The following is a 14,666-nucleotide window of genomic DNA, read 5'->3' as shown; positions in this document are numbered from 1 at the left end:
CCCTCTTCCAACAGTGGGATGTGCCTTCTGAAGGCGAGATTATGTAGCATGCATCACCACTGGACACATGAAGGCAACAAAATCTTGCTTTCAATAGGCCAAAATTCCACTCAGTCACATGCCTCATGTGCCTCATTGTACCTGTTCTCCCCCCCCTTTGTAGTTGAATATCTAATTGGAGTCAGGAGCCAGGGCAGGTTGGGGTATACGGAGTCACCTGTGTAGATATGGGAACAGTACATTAGGTAACTGTGTTAGGAATAGAGATTACTGTGTAGAGAGGTAGTGCAGATGGCTGACATGGGCAGCAGTACATTTACCGATGAGCTGGGCCCTTTCTTGCAGTAGATGTAGTATCAATGCAGGGACACTGATGTTCCTCAGGACATAGGAATCATGTACTGAACCAGAGAAATTCTCAGTCACATGTGACATATACTAGTCTGCAAGACACCATTTGAACTTTAATCAAATATGTACTCTTCTGGTTTCTATACACCTGTTCATTGGCCCTGGGAGCTATGAAGGTGATGTGAGTACCATCAATGGCCCCTAGTACATGTGGCACATGAGCAATGTTGTAAAAGGCAGCCTTTACAGTGCTCAGTTCTGGTCGTTGTGGGAACCTTAGGTACCTGTCCATATGCTTTAGTAGGGCATCCAGCACATTCTGTAACACTACACTGAACATCGGCTGTGACATCCCAGAAGCCAGTCCCACAGTCACCTAAAACGATCCACTAGCCAAAAAATGCAGGGTAGACAACACCTGTGCTATTGGAGGGATTACATGGGGCTTCATTTAAGCTGGCAGAAGGACTGGCTGCAGATGGGCAACCAGTTACCTGATGTTAAGATGGTTCAGTAGATAGGCCATCATAATGTGCCTTTCCTTCATGGTTTCCATGTCTACTAGGGACAGGTAGACTGGTGCATTCCTCATCACTATAGGCAGGGGGACAAACAGTACTCAGTACATTTCCTGCAATGTTGTGACCGATAAACATCATAAGATAATTATAAAGGATTGGCCCAGTAAGTTGTCAGACATGTTGCAGATGGAAATATTTATCCACATGCCATCCCTACCTAGACATAATGGCAGTACCTCATATTACCATACTTGTGACAGAGGAACGTGAAGAGTAAATGAAGACATGAACAAACAATAGCTTCCCATATGTTACACAGTACGGAATGTTCTTACATGGATGTAAGCACACACCTGAAGTATTGCCAGCTGATACCCCTTCATATGTAAGTGCCAATGAGTTGACACCTTACATTAAGCATATTGTTCAAATATTCAAGTAATTATGCAGTGGGATCACATAAAACTGATATGAACATGTAAAATGGCAGCCACCTCTCCTGCATGCAGATGACAGATGGTAGTGACCTCATTCCACCTGAGGGAGTCGTCATGGTGGAAGGTGGTCGGAATCGTCGTGTAAATCCACATTGGTTAATATTGATGTCTATAGGAAACTGGGGCAATGATGATCACCTCTGGCGGTGACGGTCATGACCCCGGCAGCCGTAACTGCTGTTTTGTATAGCCCAGCTCACTTGACTCCTGACAGACAAGCAAGCAAGACCTCCACTGCATGAGCTGCTGTGTTCTTTATCTGGGAGCCACAATGGCACATACTGCAGGGGATAGGGCCCCAGCCTTCACTCCAGACAAACTGGAAAAACTGGTGGAAGTGGTCCTATCCCTGTTTGGACAGTTGTATGGGGCGCCAGGTGAACAGGTCAGTACATCTTTTGAATACTTACATCTCGGGTGGTGTTTGAGAGCGAAAGTGTATGTACATCAAAATTGTATGTCCGAAAGGTTTAATAGTATGCTAATCATGTATGTGGTGTACAGTGTACTGGGTTAGTATGCTAATCATATATGTGGCGTACAGTGTACTGGGTATGCGCATGTGCTCTGTATGTTGTATGTCGGAAAATACTGATGATGTATTGTATCATCTACATGATGTTTTCCTTTACCCTATGTCTCCCATGCAGGTCAGCACCCATCAGAAGAAAGGGTTATGGAGAGCCATCACCAAGAAAGTGCGGACCCTGGAGATCCATAGCCGGCGGAGCACCCACTTCAGGATGCTGTGGGAGGACCTGAGACGCTGGGCCCAGAAGACTGCAATGGCCCAGTTGAGGACAGCCCTCCAACGAGGAAGGGGTGCCGGTCGTACCCTGCCCCCCTAATGGTCCGCATACTGGTGGTGGCCTACCCCGAGTTGGAAGGGCACTTGAGGGCAGCACAGCAGCCACAAGGGGGTAAGGGCAGACTGGTAGGTGATATTTGTATGGTTTCCTACTGTGTCCCCTACTGGACTCAGGTATTGACGAGGTCGAATGGAATTAGAGGAGTGTACAGTCATGGTTGTCACACCCATTGTGTTGCAGTGCTGTATGTTAGCTTAGTAAAGCCATGCAAGCATTGATGTGGTGGTGCTGACCCACTTTGTTTACTGCAGTTGAGACAAACTTCAATTTTGAGGCAATCTACAACCTTCATTCTCTATCCCTGAATCTACTTAACTCAAACAAAGTAATCTTGTTAGGTCTGTATTTGGGTTATGACAAGTGTGTGTAGTGTACATAGAAAGAGGATTCATTGCAATACAAAAGGGCATCTGAACAAAATGTATTCCACACATACCTGTCATATTGTCTGTGTATACAGTATCTCTGAGGTTTATTTCATTTCATTGAGTCATGATTGACATGTAGGTAAGTACAATCATGGAGTACAGTAATAGACATGTGAGTATGACAGATGACAGGCATGTAGGATGTTCAATATTGACTCTTGGGTGACTAGGTGAGGTGATAGGTTATATAATTGGTTATGGCTACTTTAACTATGTTTATAGCATTTGTATTCTAGCCACTATTTGTCACAGCCGGGATGAGCAGATATCTTGTTGGTATGTGTACAAGATGGGTAGGTCTTGACCCTTTCCTCCCTTTCTTTTTCTCCCAACCTCCTTCTCTCTCACCTCTGTCTATGTGTGCATTAGCATCATCTAGCAAAGGAGAAGGGGCACCGGTGAGTGGGGCAGCTACAACCCACAGGACCCAGGAGGCAGAGTCCACCAATGCCGAGGGGACCAGGGGAACAGAGGGCGAGGGGAGCAACACAGGGGAGACTGGAACAGATACATCATCTTCGGATTCCTCTCCGATAGCGATACCTGAAGCATTGCCAGCTGACACCCACTTCACATGTGAGTGTCAATGAGTTGACACCTTACATTAAGCATATTGTGAAAATATTCAAGTAATTACGCAGTGGGATCACATAAAATTGATATGAACATGTAAAATGGCAGCTACCTCTCCTGCATGCAGATGACAGATGGAAGTGATCTCATTCTGCCTACAGGAATCATCATAGAGGAAGGTGGTCAGAATCGCTGTGCAACTCCCCATTGGAAATTCCTCGTCCCATAGCAGCTCCCTGCCAGTGTTGGACCGATCTGGGACCAGCCCAGCATCATCCTTGCCCGCCATCCCCTTACAAGCGTTGCCCTCCCTGTAGCTCGCCACTCAGTTACCCGTGCCCGCTCACCCAGGAGGGTGGGAGTCTCTTCCACCCCAGTCTGCCCAGCTGCCTCAGTGAGGAGGTTATTGACTTCCCGAGATCCATCTCTGTGGGGCAGTCAACCACGGTGAATGCCATCCAGAGACTGGCATCCCAGATGCAGCAGAGCAATGCGTACCTGGAAGGCATTCACAGTGCCTTGGCTGGCCTACTGAGATCATTTCAGACTCTCTTTAATGGAAGCCAGTGTTCCTTCATCTTTCGTCCCACCTCCAGCTACCTGTTTCCAATCCAAGACCGTTCTCCCTTCACACAACCAGAGCACACCTACAGACCAGCATTCACCCACTACAACAGACAAGGTGCGTAAAGACAGACACAGGCACCACAAGCAACACCACAAGCATGCACACACACAACACCACATCAGCAAACACAACAACAGACACTTCCTACACTTTCTCTCCCACCACCTCCTCCCCTACAGTCACATCACCACTCACACCTGCTGTCACTGCATCATCACACCCTGAACCTGCCATCAGTCCTGTCATACCCTCAGACACCACCAGAGCAGACATGCAGACACCCACTCCACACACCACATCCGCATTCACCACAACCACCTTCACTTCCACATGCAGCACATCCACCTCACTTGCAGCCACAACCTCAACATACACTCTCACACCTTCCATTCCCTCACCCTGCATCTCTTCCCCCCTCCTCCCAAGAAACACAAACGCCCTCACTCATCCATCCAACATACACCCACCAAACAAAAGCACACATTGCACACACCTGCATACATATCCAGCACACCAACATGTTATACAACCACTCCCTCTTCCTCCACGCCTAAACCTTTTTCATATGCCACCCCTTGTCCCTAAGAAAGTCTTTCTTGCCTCCCCTGACCTGTTCCCTCCTCCTGTCCCACCCTGTGTTGCCCCTAAGCGCCATATCCTCCTGCCCCTACCCAGCCCTTCTACTTCCCAGTCCAACCATGCCCCTCCCCCTACAAAACACCCACCCAAATCTAAGACCCCTACCCCTACCTAAAAGTCTGAATACCTTCCCCCACCATCCAGACTGAAGCCTAAAACCCCACCCCCTCCCAAACCCAAGGACCCTTCTTCCACCACCCACTCATGAGGTGCCTTCCTGCCCCATTGAAGCTCCTTTCATGTGGAGGCCTATTTGCAGTCAGGAGTCAGGTTGGGCCTTAGGCACATTTGGACAGTGGGCTGGCCAGTAGGCCCATTTTGTATATAGTTATTTATTCTTTATTTTAATTGAATACATCTGCCCACAGAAATGTGGTTGTCGAGGTGTAGTACTTGTCCTGGTTTCCTTCTATATGGTGGTGTGATATCTGTGTGCTAAAGTGTGTGTTGTTTGTGTATGGGTTATGTCTGTGTTGTTGCATTCGCTGGGCAGATGACTTGTGCCATGTGTATGTCATAATGTATTTGTATGCTGGCTTGTGGCATTGAATGGTATTGGTGTGTGCGTCCATGTGTATGGTGCTGCATCTGTGAATTCCTTTGTATGTTGGTTGAATGTGGTGTCTCACATGTGTCATTATTTGGATGTCTGTTCGGTGATATTAATTGGGTGTTCTTGCTACATGCAGCTTTTTGTTTGTGTAGTGTTTCTTGACGTGCCTGTCTATGAATGCATTTGTGTGTTTGTGTTTTTGTTGTAGTTGTGTGATTGTTGGGTGTTGTGTATTGATGTGTATGACTGTGTTGGAGGTGTGTGAGTGCTTTGTGCTGTGTGTATGGCATGTGTCTGTTTGGTGCGGTGTGTGTAATTGGCTTTTGCGTTTGAGTCTTTTGTGTGTACGTGTGTGTAGATGTGTGTGCTGGTATGGTATGTTTGTTTGCGTGTGAGTGCGGCATCTGCTGTCTGTGTGTGTAAAGCTGCATTTCCCTAAAGTGTGTGCTAGGCCGGGTACATACGGTTGTCGTCTTCGTCGTCGTCACTGGCCCTGAAGGTGTATGGTGAGATGCAATGCTGGGAAGACTTGCAGTTCCTTTGCCATGGTGGCTGTGACTGTGTCTGTGTACTTGGAGGTGAGTGTCTCTTTTGATACATTTTGTTTCCGCCAGGTTTCGCATGGTGGTGGCACCGCCCTGGAAATCCTTGCGATCTGTTGACTTGTAATGTGGTGGGCGGTGAATCGGTCCTCGATGGCCTGGAGATGGCTACCACTTTCGGTGGCGGTGGACTGACTGCACTGGCGGTACTGACAGCATCTTGGCTGTGTTGCGGTTGGATCACTGCCAAGGTCATAATATGGCAGTCTACACCGCTGGCCTGGTGGTGGTGCGACTGTAGGCGTGGAGATCCGGTGACCGCCAAACTTGTAATGAGGGCATAAGTGCACATATTTGAAATTCTCAAAGATTGTATGAAGGACTCACTGGAAGATTCAACAGTCATGGGTGCCAGGGGTGCTCCTGGGAAAGTTTGAGAATTCCCCACTGAGGCTCAAGGGAATGCATTTCTGCATTCATAATTGTATGCAAAGTACATAAGTGCAATTCAACTTTACAGATTTTTACCTCTTTTGCCCTGCTGAAAATATTTCTCCCCACAAAGAAACTCCTTCCCCTGCAGTGAAGTTTGGGGATGCTTTCTTTTAATTCAAGCCATATTAATGTATTTACTCCAACCCTTCATTTTAGTGACCCTCCAGCTGATTTCAGAGTGGACATAGGCGACAAAAATGTTCATGGATATCCACAAACACAGTGCAAAAACCTTACAGGCCATCCCTGCACCAGAATGCCCCCTTCGTACCACTGGGAGAAGATATTTTCCTTTGCTGTATTACCCTTTCCTGAGGTTATGTTCATATTTAGTTAATATAAAGTGTAAATTTGCAATTGCATATGTAAGTTGAACTTCCACAAACTAACGCCTTTACAAACAGGGCACATAGTGAGGCTCTATGTGTTGCCTCCATGTCCTGTAGGTAAGGCAAGAATTTTTGGTTATTTGGTTTATGACACACTTCAAACAGGCGGAGTTATGTTTCAGAAGACAGGTAAGAATCACTTGCTCTTGTGAAGGAGTTCTAAAATATACCAGGTCCATTCATGTGTTGCTAATCCAGCCCATGGCGTTTCATAGCATTCTGGGGCATGCAGTCTTGAGTGTCTAATGGGATGAACTGTGCTTCAAATCTGAGAATGCAAAGAAAGAAACCTGATTTTATGAGTCACTCACAGTTGAAACTAGGAAACAGAGCTCCGCTGCCGTGAACAGAGAGAACATGTTTTCCAGTTCTACTAAGACATAACTGGCATGCATGGTTGAACCCAGCTCTCCTTTTTCCACTGAAATAGGTAACTAGGCAGACGCTGTACAAGCATGCCTTCATTCTCAGGAAACAGGGTATTTACAGGCTAACCAGAAGCAATGGAAGCACTCCTCAAAAATGGACAGGTACAGCAATCACAAAGGATGATTTCCTAATACAGAGCTGGAAAGGCAGAGACAGTAACACTGAAAACTGCCCTCACAATTGAGACAGATACAGCCAAAGATGTATCACATACACCTTATGCTAGTGTTGTTAGAAGTGTCCCATATACCACTTACTTCAGCAGTCAAGACAGGCAAACATATTACATGACGAGGTAAAACAAGCGTGGACATTGCACCATTCCGATTATTTTTCTCATGAATGTGAAGTTGTTTGTGTTTCCTGTGGTCTGTCTTTGGGTGTGTGTACCCCAGGCAGAAGAAGGGGTTTGGGCACAGGAAAATTAGGATAATTGCAGAACTTCACACAATATGAGTTTGGGGTGTATGGCTTAAGAACCACAGTCTCACTTTGGACAATATGGCAACCATATCAAATATCCTACAAGGAAAATATAACTCTTTCAATCCCTGCTCCTTTCCATCCTCTTTATATTATTTATTAGCTATTTAAAGCCCTTCCTGGAAGTAGAAATGCCATAACATGACATTATATAATAAATTAAACTAGATTTAGTGAGTGACTTTCCCCACTGTTCTCACTGGGTGGACTTAACATATGCAATTAGATGTCCATATTATATTGCCAAGAAAACACAAACCATGAAAATACTGTCATTGCTATTTTGAGGTTTTCAATTGTGCTGTAAACTGAACCCCTTCTGAGATCATCTGCAAAGGGGTTTTGAGTCTCTGGCCCAAGGTGCCATCAAAAACACAGTTAAATCCTGAATAACCATTGTTTTTAGAATAAAGTTGGCAACCAGACTTGCAAAACAAACGCTTTTCATCTGAGGGTCTCACCCCTCCAAACAAATAACAAGCTAAACATATTGATGGATGAACAATATATTAATAATTTCACTAAGTTTCACAACATTCACTGCTTCTTTTAAAGATGATTGTTACATGCCCCACCACAGGCCACCATTATCTTAAAGGCATGCTGTGCAAGATTAATCATTTTCACAAATTCAACTCTCTTTCGACTGGATCTGCTGCTATTTCAAAGAAAAATAGGCAGCATATTCAAGACTTAGGGTCTGATTAAAAGTTTGACAGACAGAAACATATGGCCCCATTAAGACTTTCTCACTGGGCTTACCGGCGGAAACGTTGCTCATAACAGAGCAAGCCACAATGCTGCCACATCAAGGGGGCACGAGCACCCTCGAAATGCACACTGTCTGCACAGCAGACAGCATGTATTTCAAGGGTGCTGGTCAGGGGGACCAATGCACTTGTTTTCCGCAAGCCTTTTCATAGTGGTGTAACCACCATGAAAAGGCTGGCAGAGAACAAGGTTGTAATCAGCAGGACGATGCTGACTTCAGCACCACCCTGGTTGATTACAACCAGCACCGCCGTCAGCCCATTGGAATCTAGGATCCTGTCGGGGACGGCTGTAGGTTGGCGGGTCTGCCTGCCAACCTCGTAATGTGGCAGTCGGACAGCCACAGCTGCAGTAGTCAGACCGCCACTGTGAGTCTGGTGGTCCCAGGACCGCCAGACTCGTAATCGGGCACTAAGACTGTGAGGCAGAACTCTTGAAGTAACTTCACATAGACACATTATAGTTTAAGAGAAAAACATTTATAGAATATGTCACCAATTTTGAGCACAGTTTTACCTCCATCATTCTCTATGCTAACTTACTCTCCCTAATTTTTCAATTTTATGGTGCAAATGCTGAATAACAGTGCTTTTCCATGAATTATTTATGTATCAATGCACAGAGAGCGCTGCCAAAATGTAAGACTTTGCAGGATTATGCTCATCTTCATGTAATTCAACATCTCACAATAGTTTTATAGTTTTTAAAGAATAAAGTAATAATGTAAAAAATAAAAGAAATGGTTAGTGTCAAATAATAAAATACCTCTATCATCTCTGTACAAGACAATACGCGGGCAAAACTAAAAATATTGACCCTCGTAACATGATGCACTGCCCTGGCCATTATTTTGCCGAAACAGAAATGGAATACTTTGAAGGCGGTGTGGAGGTGAGGGGTACAAGAGCCATCTGTTGTAACTCGGATATTAACTTGCCCTAATGGTGGTAAATTGTGACTATACCAACATATGACAATTGAACACGGTCCATAACCAACACAATCTAAGCCACCAAAGCACTTGAAATATTATGTGCTTTGTTAATTCCCATATAGGTAGAACATGCATAATAAAATACATTGGTAATTTTTATTTAATTTTATTAGACAAGTGTGATTTAACTGAACAAGTGTGTGTCACTCTATAAAAGCGGATAATAAGCTGAAGCATTAAAGGCAAACATTTTCTTACCCGCTATTTCAGCAAATAATGTTCTATAGAGATTACTATATTTGCACCATACTCTTGAAGGATTACTATGTTTTCAATACCTTTGAGGAATTTCTACATTTGCAGTAAACCCTCAAGGGATTACTATATTTACCTTATACAGTACAGAGATTACTACATTTTCAGTGTACCCTACAGGCAGTACTTCATATAGAAGCATATCTTAGAGGGACTACATTTTCAATATGTCCTGGCCATAGGACTACTATATTTACAGTATACCCTAGAGGGATTACTATATTTACAGTACACTCTAGAGGGATTCCTACGTTTGCAGAATACCCTAGAGGGGTTACTTAATTTTCAGTGTACTCTCGAGGGACTACATTTTGCAGTAGACCCCAAACAGATTACTACATTTGCAGTATACCCAGGAGGGATTCCTATATTGCAATATTACAGCAATGTTTGTCTTACAAAAATCCGCTGTCATGCATTGATATGAAAATGTAACTCAGCCATACTTTGCTTTACTGGCCAATATTATGCACCACAACTACACGGAAACAAATGTAAACACGTGCCGACCGTATAGGTAACATAAAATATTGCCAAGGCACAGACTTAAACAAGCTGTGAACCTTTTCAATTGTCAATGTTTCATTTAGACAAGTTGAGAGGATGATTCTCTCCAGTTGAGGACCGACGGTTTGCAACACAGTTACACCAAGAATTCATTCCCCCTGACCATCAAGCCACTTCTAAGAAAATATAAGGAATGGTGAGTGTTTAACAAACATTCCCCAACAATTATTTTAACCAGAGAACCACCGGTGTGGTTGTTATGGCTCCTCAAGGGGCTATTATAGTCATGCAGTTCAAAAGCAGATGTATCAGTAAAAATACTAAACCTCTTGATATTCTTAAGCTTTGCACATTTGATTGATTCGTGTGTACTATTTTTTCACAAAAAAAATCACAAAACGTCTGGTATATTAAGAATCATAAAACAGATAAATTAGCATAATCCCTTTCTCATTAAGAGTTGTTTTCTTTCGGAGAAGCAAAGGGACTACTCCCTCTTAACCCATCAGAGCAAATTTTATTTTCCAAATAAATTAATGTAATTTTACCAAAGTGCTTAAGTGATATATGTCATTAGTTATCCAATGGCTCCTACGCAGAATGTCTAAAGTGACCTCAGAAGCATCACATCTATCTCTGTGACTACACTCTTTTAAAAACAAAGAATATAATACCATCATTTGAGATATTATTTCTATAGGGAAACCGTTTGTATGCACAATTAGCCCAAGGCTTTCTGTGTTCAGTATGAGATTGTAAATTAATCACAATTTCCTTGATGTCCTGCCAAGCTAAGGATGCTGGAAGAAAGCCAGAGTCAAGTAAATGAGGCCCATATGCCGAGGGTGGGTTGTGGCTCAAACAGTACAACATGCCTGCCACAGAATTACATCTGCAGCTCTTTAACTGTACCTGCCATTGCTTAGCCACTTTGCAAGAGCTGATATTTAGGGATGCCAGATATAGAAGAAGATGGTATGAGACATTAAATATCATCTATACATATTCACGAAAAGTTGGTATTATTTTGAAAGGCACTAACTGAGCCGTAAACACAAAACTGCAAAAAAATAAATAAGAAAACATTAAACAAATATGATACGCAGAAGAAACTAAAGTGTGTGTGAAAAAACATAATAATTTGATGGTATTTTCAAAATGTAAACCCTTAAGAATACTGCATTTTCTGGGTAATACAATTCTGTGTTCCCCTATTAAATGACATGGTGAAACAAGTGAAAATGAGGTGACGATATTAATAATGTAATGCAAAGAGATCACTTCAAAACTGTTCAGGGACATGAGAGAAGTATCAGCATCCAGCCCATTGTAACAATTACAAAGAGGGTAAATAAAACGGAAATGCATTGTAAATTGTGGGAAGAATTAAAATAAAGAGGAAAATGCACAATCTTAATTTCTAAAACCAGTTCACATTGTACCCACATAAAGGATGGGATCACAATGATTTAGGCACAATGGCTCTAAAGAGATTTTTTCAAGCAAATGAACGCAAGTATAGTTTTAAAGACCACCTTACCTGGTATTCAAAGTTACTTCTTTTGTCAACAGACAATCACAAAACAATAGACACATTATTCACCATCTGAATTAATCAAGCTGACAAACTGATTTAAAAAAATCCAACCGAGCAATGGCAAACAGTTAATATTTTTTCAACTTCAAAAACAGAAAATTGATCATAGGTGCATGTAGCACACTAAATGTAATTTACGTCATTCCCCAAAAGTAATCAATGTATGAGATTTCTGAATAACTGGTTGACAAAAATAATTAATTTCTGTCAATGATTGTCTACATTTCACCATAGCAAGCGACGTCTTAGATAAAATACAATCATTGGTACAGAGGAGGCATTTTCTTGGAGCCTCAGAATAGTTCAAACTAGTACGTGCATACCTCCAAGCTATTTTCACCATTCAGTGATTTCCCAGGGTAGGCTAAAATAACCTCTTAAGTCACCACATCTCACTTGCATTCTCATGCTTACCACTCCCCTTTAATAACTCTGAGGCTTGGTCTACATGAAGCTCTTAGGGCAGCCATTGCAACACACTGTACCCGGTACCTTTGTGAGAAAGGTGGTCTGCTCATCCACACTGGATTTCACGCCCCTGTTTGGAATATATGCTTGACCATGCCTTTACTGTCAAATTGTTTGCATAAATACAGTGCAATATATATAAATACAAAATTATTGCATAGGTAACACATACACTGTTGCCACGGCACAGACTAAAACAAGCTAATGTTTCCATTTACTAACTAAATTACCTAAAGTCAGAAGTACTGAATGCTAAAAACGATAGGCCAATGTTCTTTTAAAAAACGAACTTATTTTCACAAGCAGAATGAAGCAGTGCAGGAGCAGCATCAATGGCATTTCCATTAGCCCTGAAGGGCAATCAGCAGGTAATTTATTTAACTCGATTTTGAAAATAAGCAAAAGTAATATTTGCCAGTCAAGTTATTTTAAGAAAACATGTCACCAATAAAAAAAAATACAAACAGTTTTGTAATAATTTTCCTAGAATGCCATGGATGAAGCCCTCCTATCTGAAACTGAACAGACTCTGAAATAGATATTTGCATGGATGCCCTAAATATGATCCAGTCTGTGCATGCCTAAGTACTGAATAAATGGTAAGTAAAATAACACTCCATACAATAATGCATGATAAAGTAAAATATATGGCCTTGTGCTGTTGCCTCCAACAAGGGTAGCACTAATTTGAGAGAATGTAATTATTACTCACGGACACCACATCATGCCAGAACCGCATTAAGATAAAACGGTTAAGTTAGAGCGAAATAGCTATAAATTTAAAGAAAACAGCACAAAGTAGTGAAACATACACTACTGCAAAACCTAATTGTAAGGAATCGATAAAAGAAAAGGCGGGGTAGGCATTGAAAAGGACTTCCGCAGCCAATAGTTTGGAAATTCCACGGCAAATAAGTGAATATTTCTTTGCTTTGTGTGAATTTACATTTCAAGCTCTTCCATTTCGGCTGGAAAACATGACGGACTGTTTCCTTTTCAATGCCTAGTGGATGGGTGAATTTTTCCCTAGGCTTTTTATGCTTAAAACACTTTTTTTTAAAAAAGCATGCATAGAGCGATAACAAGCTATTCGGTGTGCTTTATGCATGTATGAGGCATTCTCAGTGGATGTGGGTCATGCTAGTAGATGTACACAGGAAGATTATTTGAGTCTAATTCATGCCACTTGATATAATGTGATAAAACAGTTGACATGAGAGATAAGTTCCATTTTAATCAGAAGGGAATCGATGGGAAAGAATGGGAATTAACAAAGTAAGAAGAGGTCTTCAAAGAAAGATAATGCAGGAAATGGGAGGGATTAAACACTGCAGTGGAGCTGTTAGAAAACATGGGTTGTCAACACAAGATGGACACCAAATGAGAACGTAAACACAACAATGTATGATTTTGAGCAATAAAGTCCTAAGCAAGCATCTTAAAACAAAGAGATCACTTGAGAAATGAGAAATAAAAGGGTGTGACTGTTGCACATAGTTACAGAAAGGACCGATAAACAAATATCTAATATCGAAGGGTCTCAGAGACCACACACGTGATATTTACGTGCTTGTTGTAAACAGTAGACCTTTACTGTACAAGCTGACTGTCAGAAGTCACAAGGACAGGAAGAGCACAACGTAATGAAAGCAGCAGTAACACACAAGACAAGATTATTTTGCATGCATTAATTTTCAAGAAATAGGCTAGTTCTTAATAATCAATTTTCAGACATGAAAGTCAATGTTCTCTATGAGTTAATCCTTCATGAATATTAACCATCGAAATAAAAATAAGCGCCCAGTTTTGAAACATTGTGGAAGTTTACTTTCTACCTTCAAAGGGCCATATTCTGAAAACTTCATGTAAAATCGGAAGTCCTAATTTGACATGAAGAGGTGGCTCAAGACATTAAATGCTTTGTCATTTATTTTGTTGCAAAATAAATACATAAAATTCATCCGAAAAAAAATAGACAGATTGCCAGGCAGCTGAAAAATAGAAAAGAACATAAAACATAGAATGGCCTCTTCAGAAATGCACGTGCATAAAATAAATGACATCTATGGTCTAATTTTTATTTTTACTATGAGAACAATGACCAAGATTATTTTTTATAGAGTGGTATCTTAGAGGCTCAGATTAATAATGGTCATATTAAGTGATGTTTCTCTGCTTAAAATGAGACAGATAAAGGGCAGGACACACTACAGAGAAAAGACTTAGAGTAGAAAGATAGACAGAAAGCTAGGGAAGAAAGGGAAGAAATTGATAACAGTACATTTTCGCAAAATGTGACTTATCCCCCTGTCTTATTTTGTCACATTTTGGAGGGTCTCCCCCTTGGCTCCCAAGGTGGAGAAGGCATCTACTTACATCAAATAACCTTTCTATATATATCTCCTCATTGACCTTATCACGTAGGACATCCTGAGAGTGACGAACAAATGTCACATAGGCATCAGCTACATCCATCCCAGGCTTCTGTAATTAAAAGAAAAGGACACACGTTAATGGAATTCTGCATATCAGGGCTAGAAACATTGGTCACATTTAGGAAGAGCTTTTCTTATTGTATAGCAATTTTAGCATTTTAAGAACGTCTGAGGGCTCCAAAGTTATTATTCTTGAAAACATAATTGGGTGTGATATTAATGCCATAAAGGCAATCTTTGGA

General features: G+C 41.8%; 1 protein-coding gene across 13 annotated transcripts in view; it reads right to left on the bottom strand.

The window, feature by feature from the left end:
• The window catches only part of CADPS (calcium dependent secretion activator), a 1,450,780-nt gene that overhangs the window by 254,284 nt on the left and 1,181,830 nt on the right, over positions 1 to 14,666 (bottom strand). For all 13 annotated transcript variants that reach the window (XM_069206526.1, XM_069206531.1, XM_069206527.1 and 10 more), the window contains one exon: positions 14,366 to 14,473. In XM_069206526.1, the coding sequence (XP_069062627.1) occupies positions 14,366 to 14,473 (108 nt within the window). The remainder of the gene's footprint in view (positions 1 to 14,365; positions 14,474 to 14,666) is intronic.

This window comes from Pleurodeles waltl, chromosome 9 (assembly GCF_031143425.1).
Source record: "Pleurodeles waltl isolate 20211129_DDA chromosome 9, aPleWal1.hap1.20221129, whole genome shotgun sequence".
Classification (NCBI taxonomy): Eukaryota; Metazoa; Chordata; class Amphibia; order Caudata; family Salamandridae; genus Pleurodeles; species Pleurodeles waltl.
This window is presented reverse-complemented; position numbering and strand designations above follow the sequence as displayed.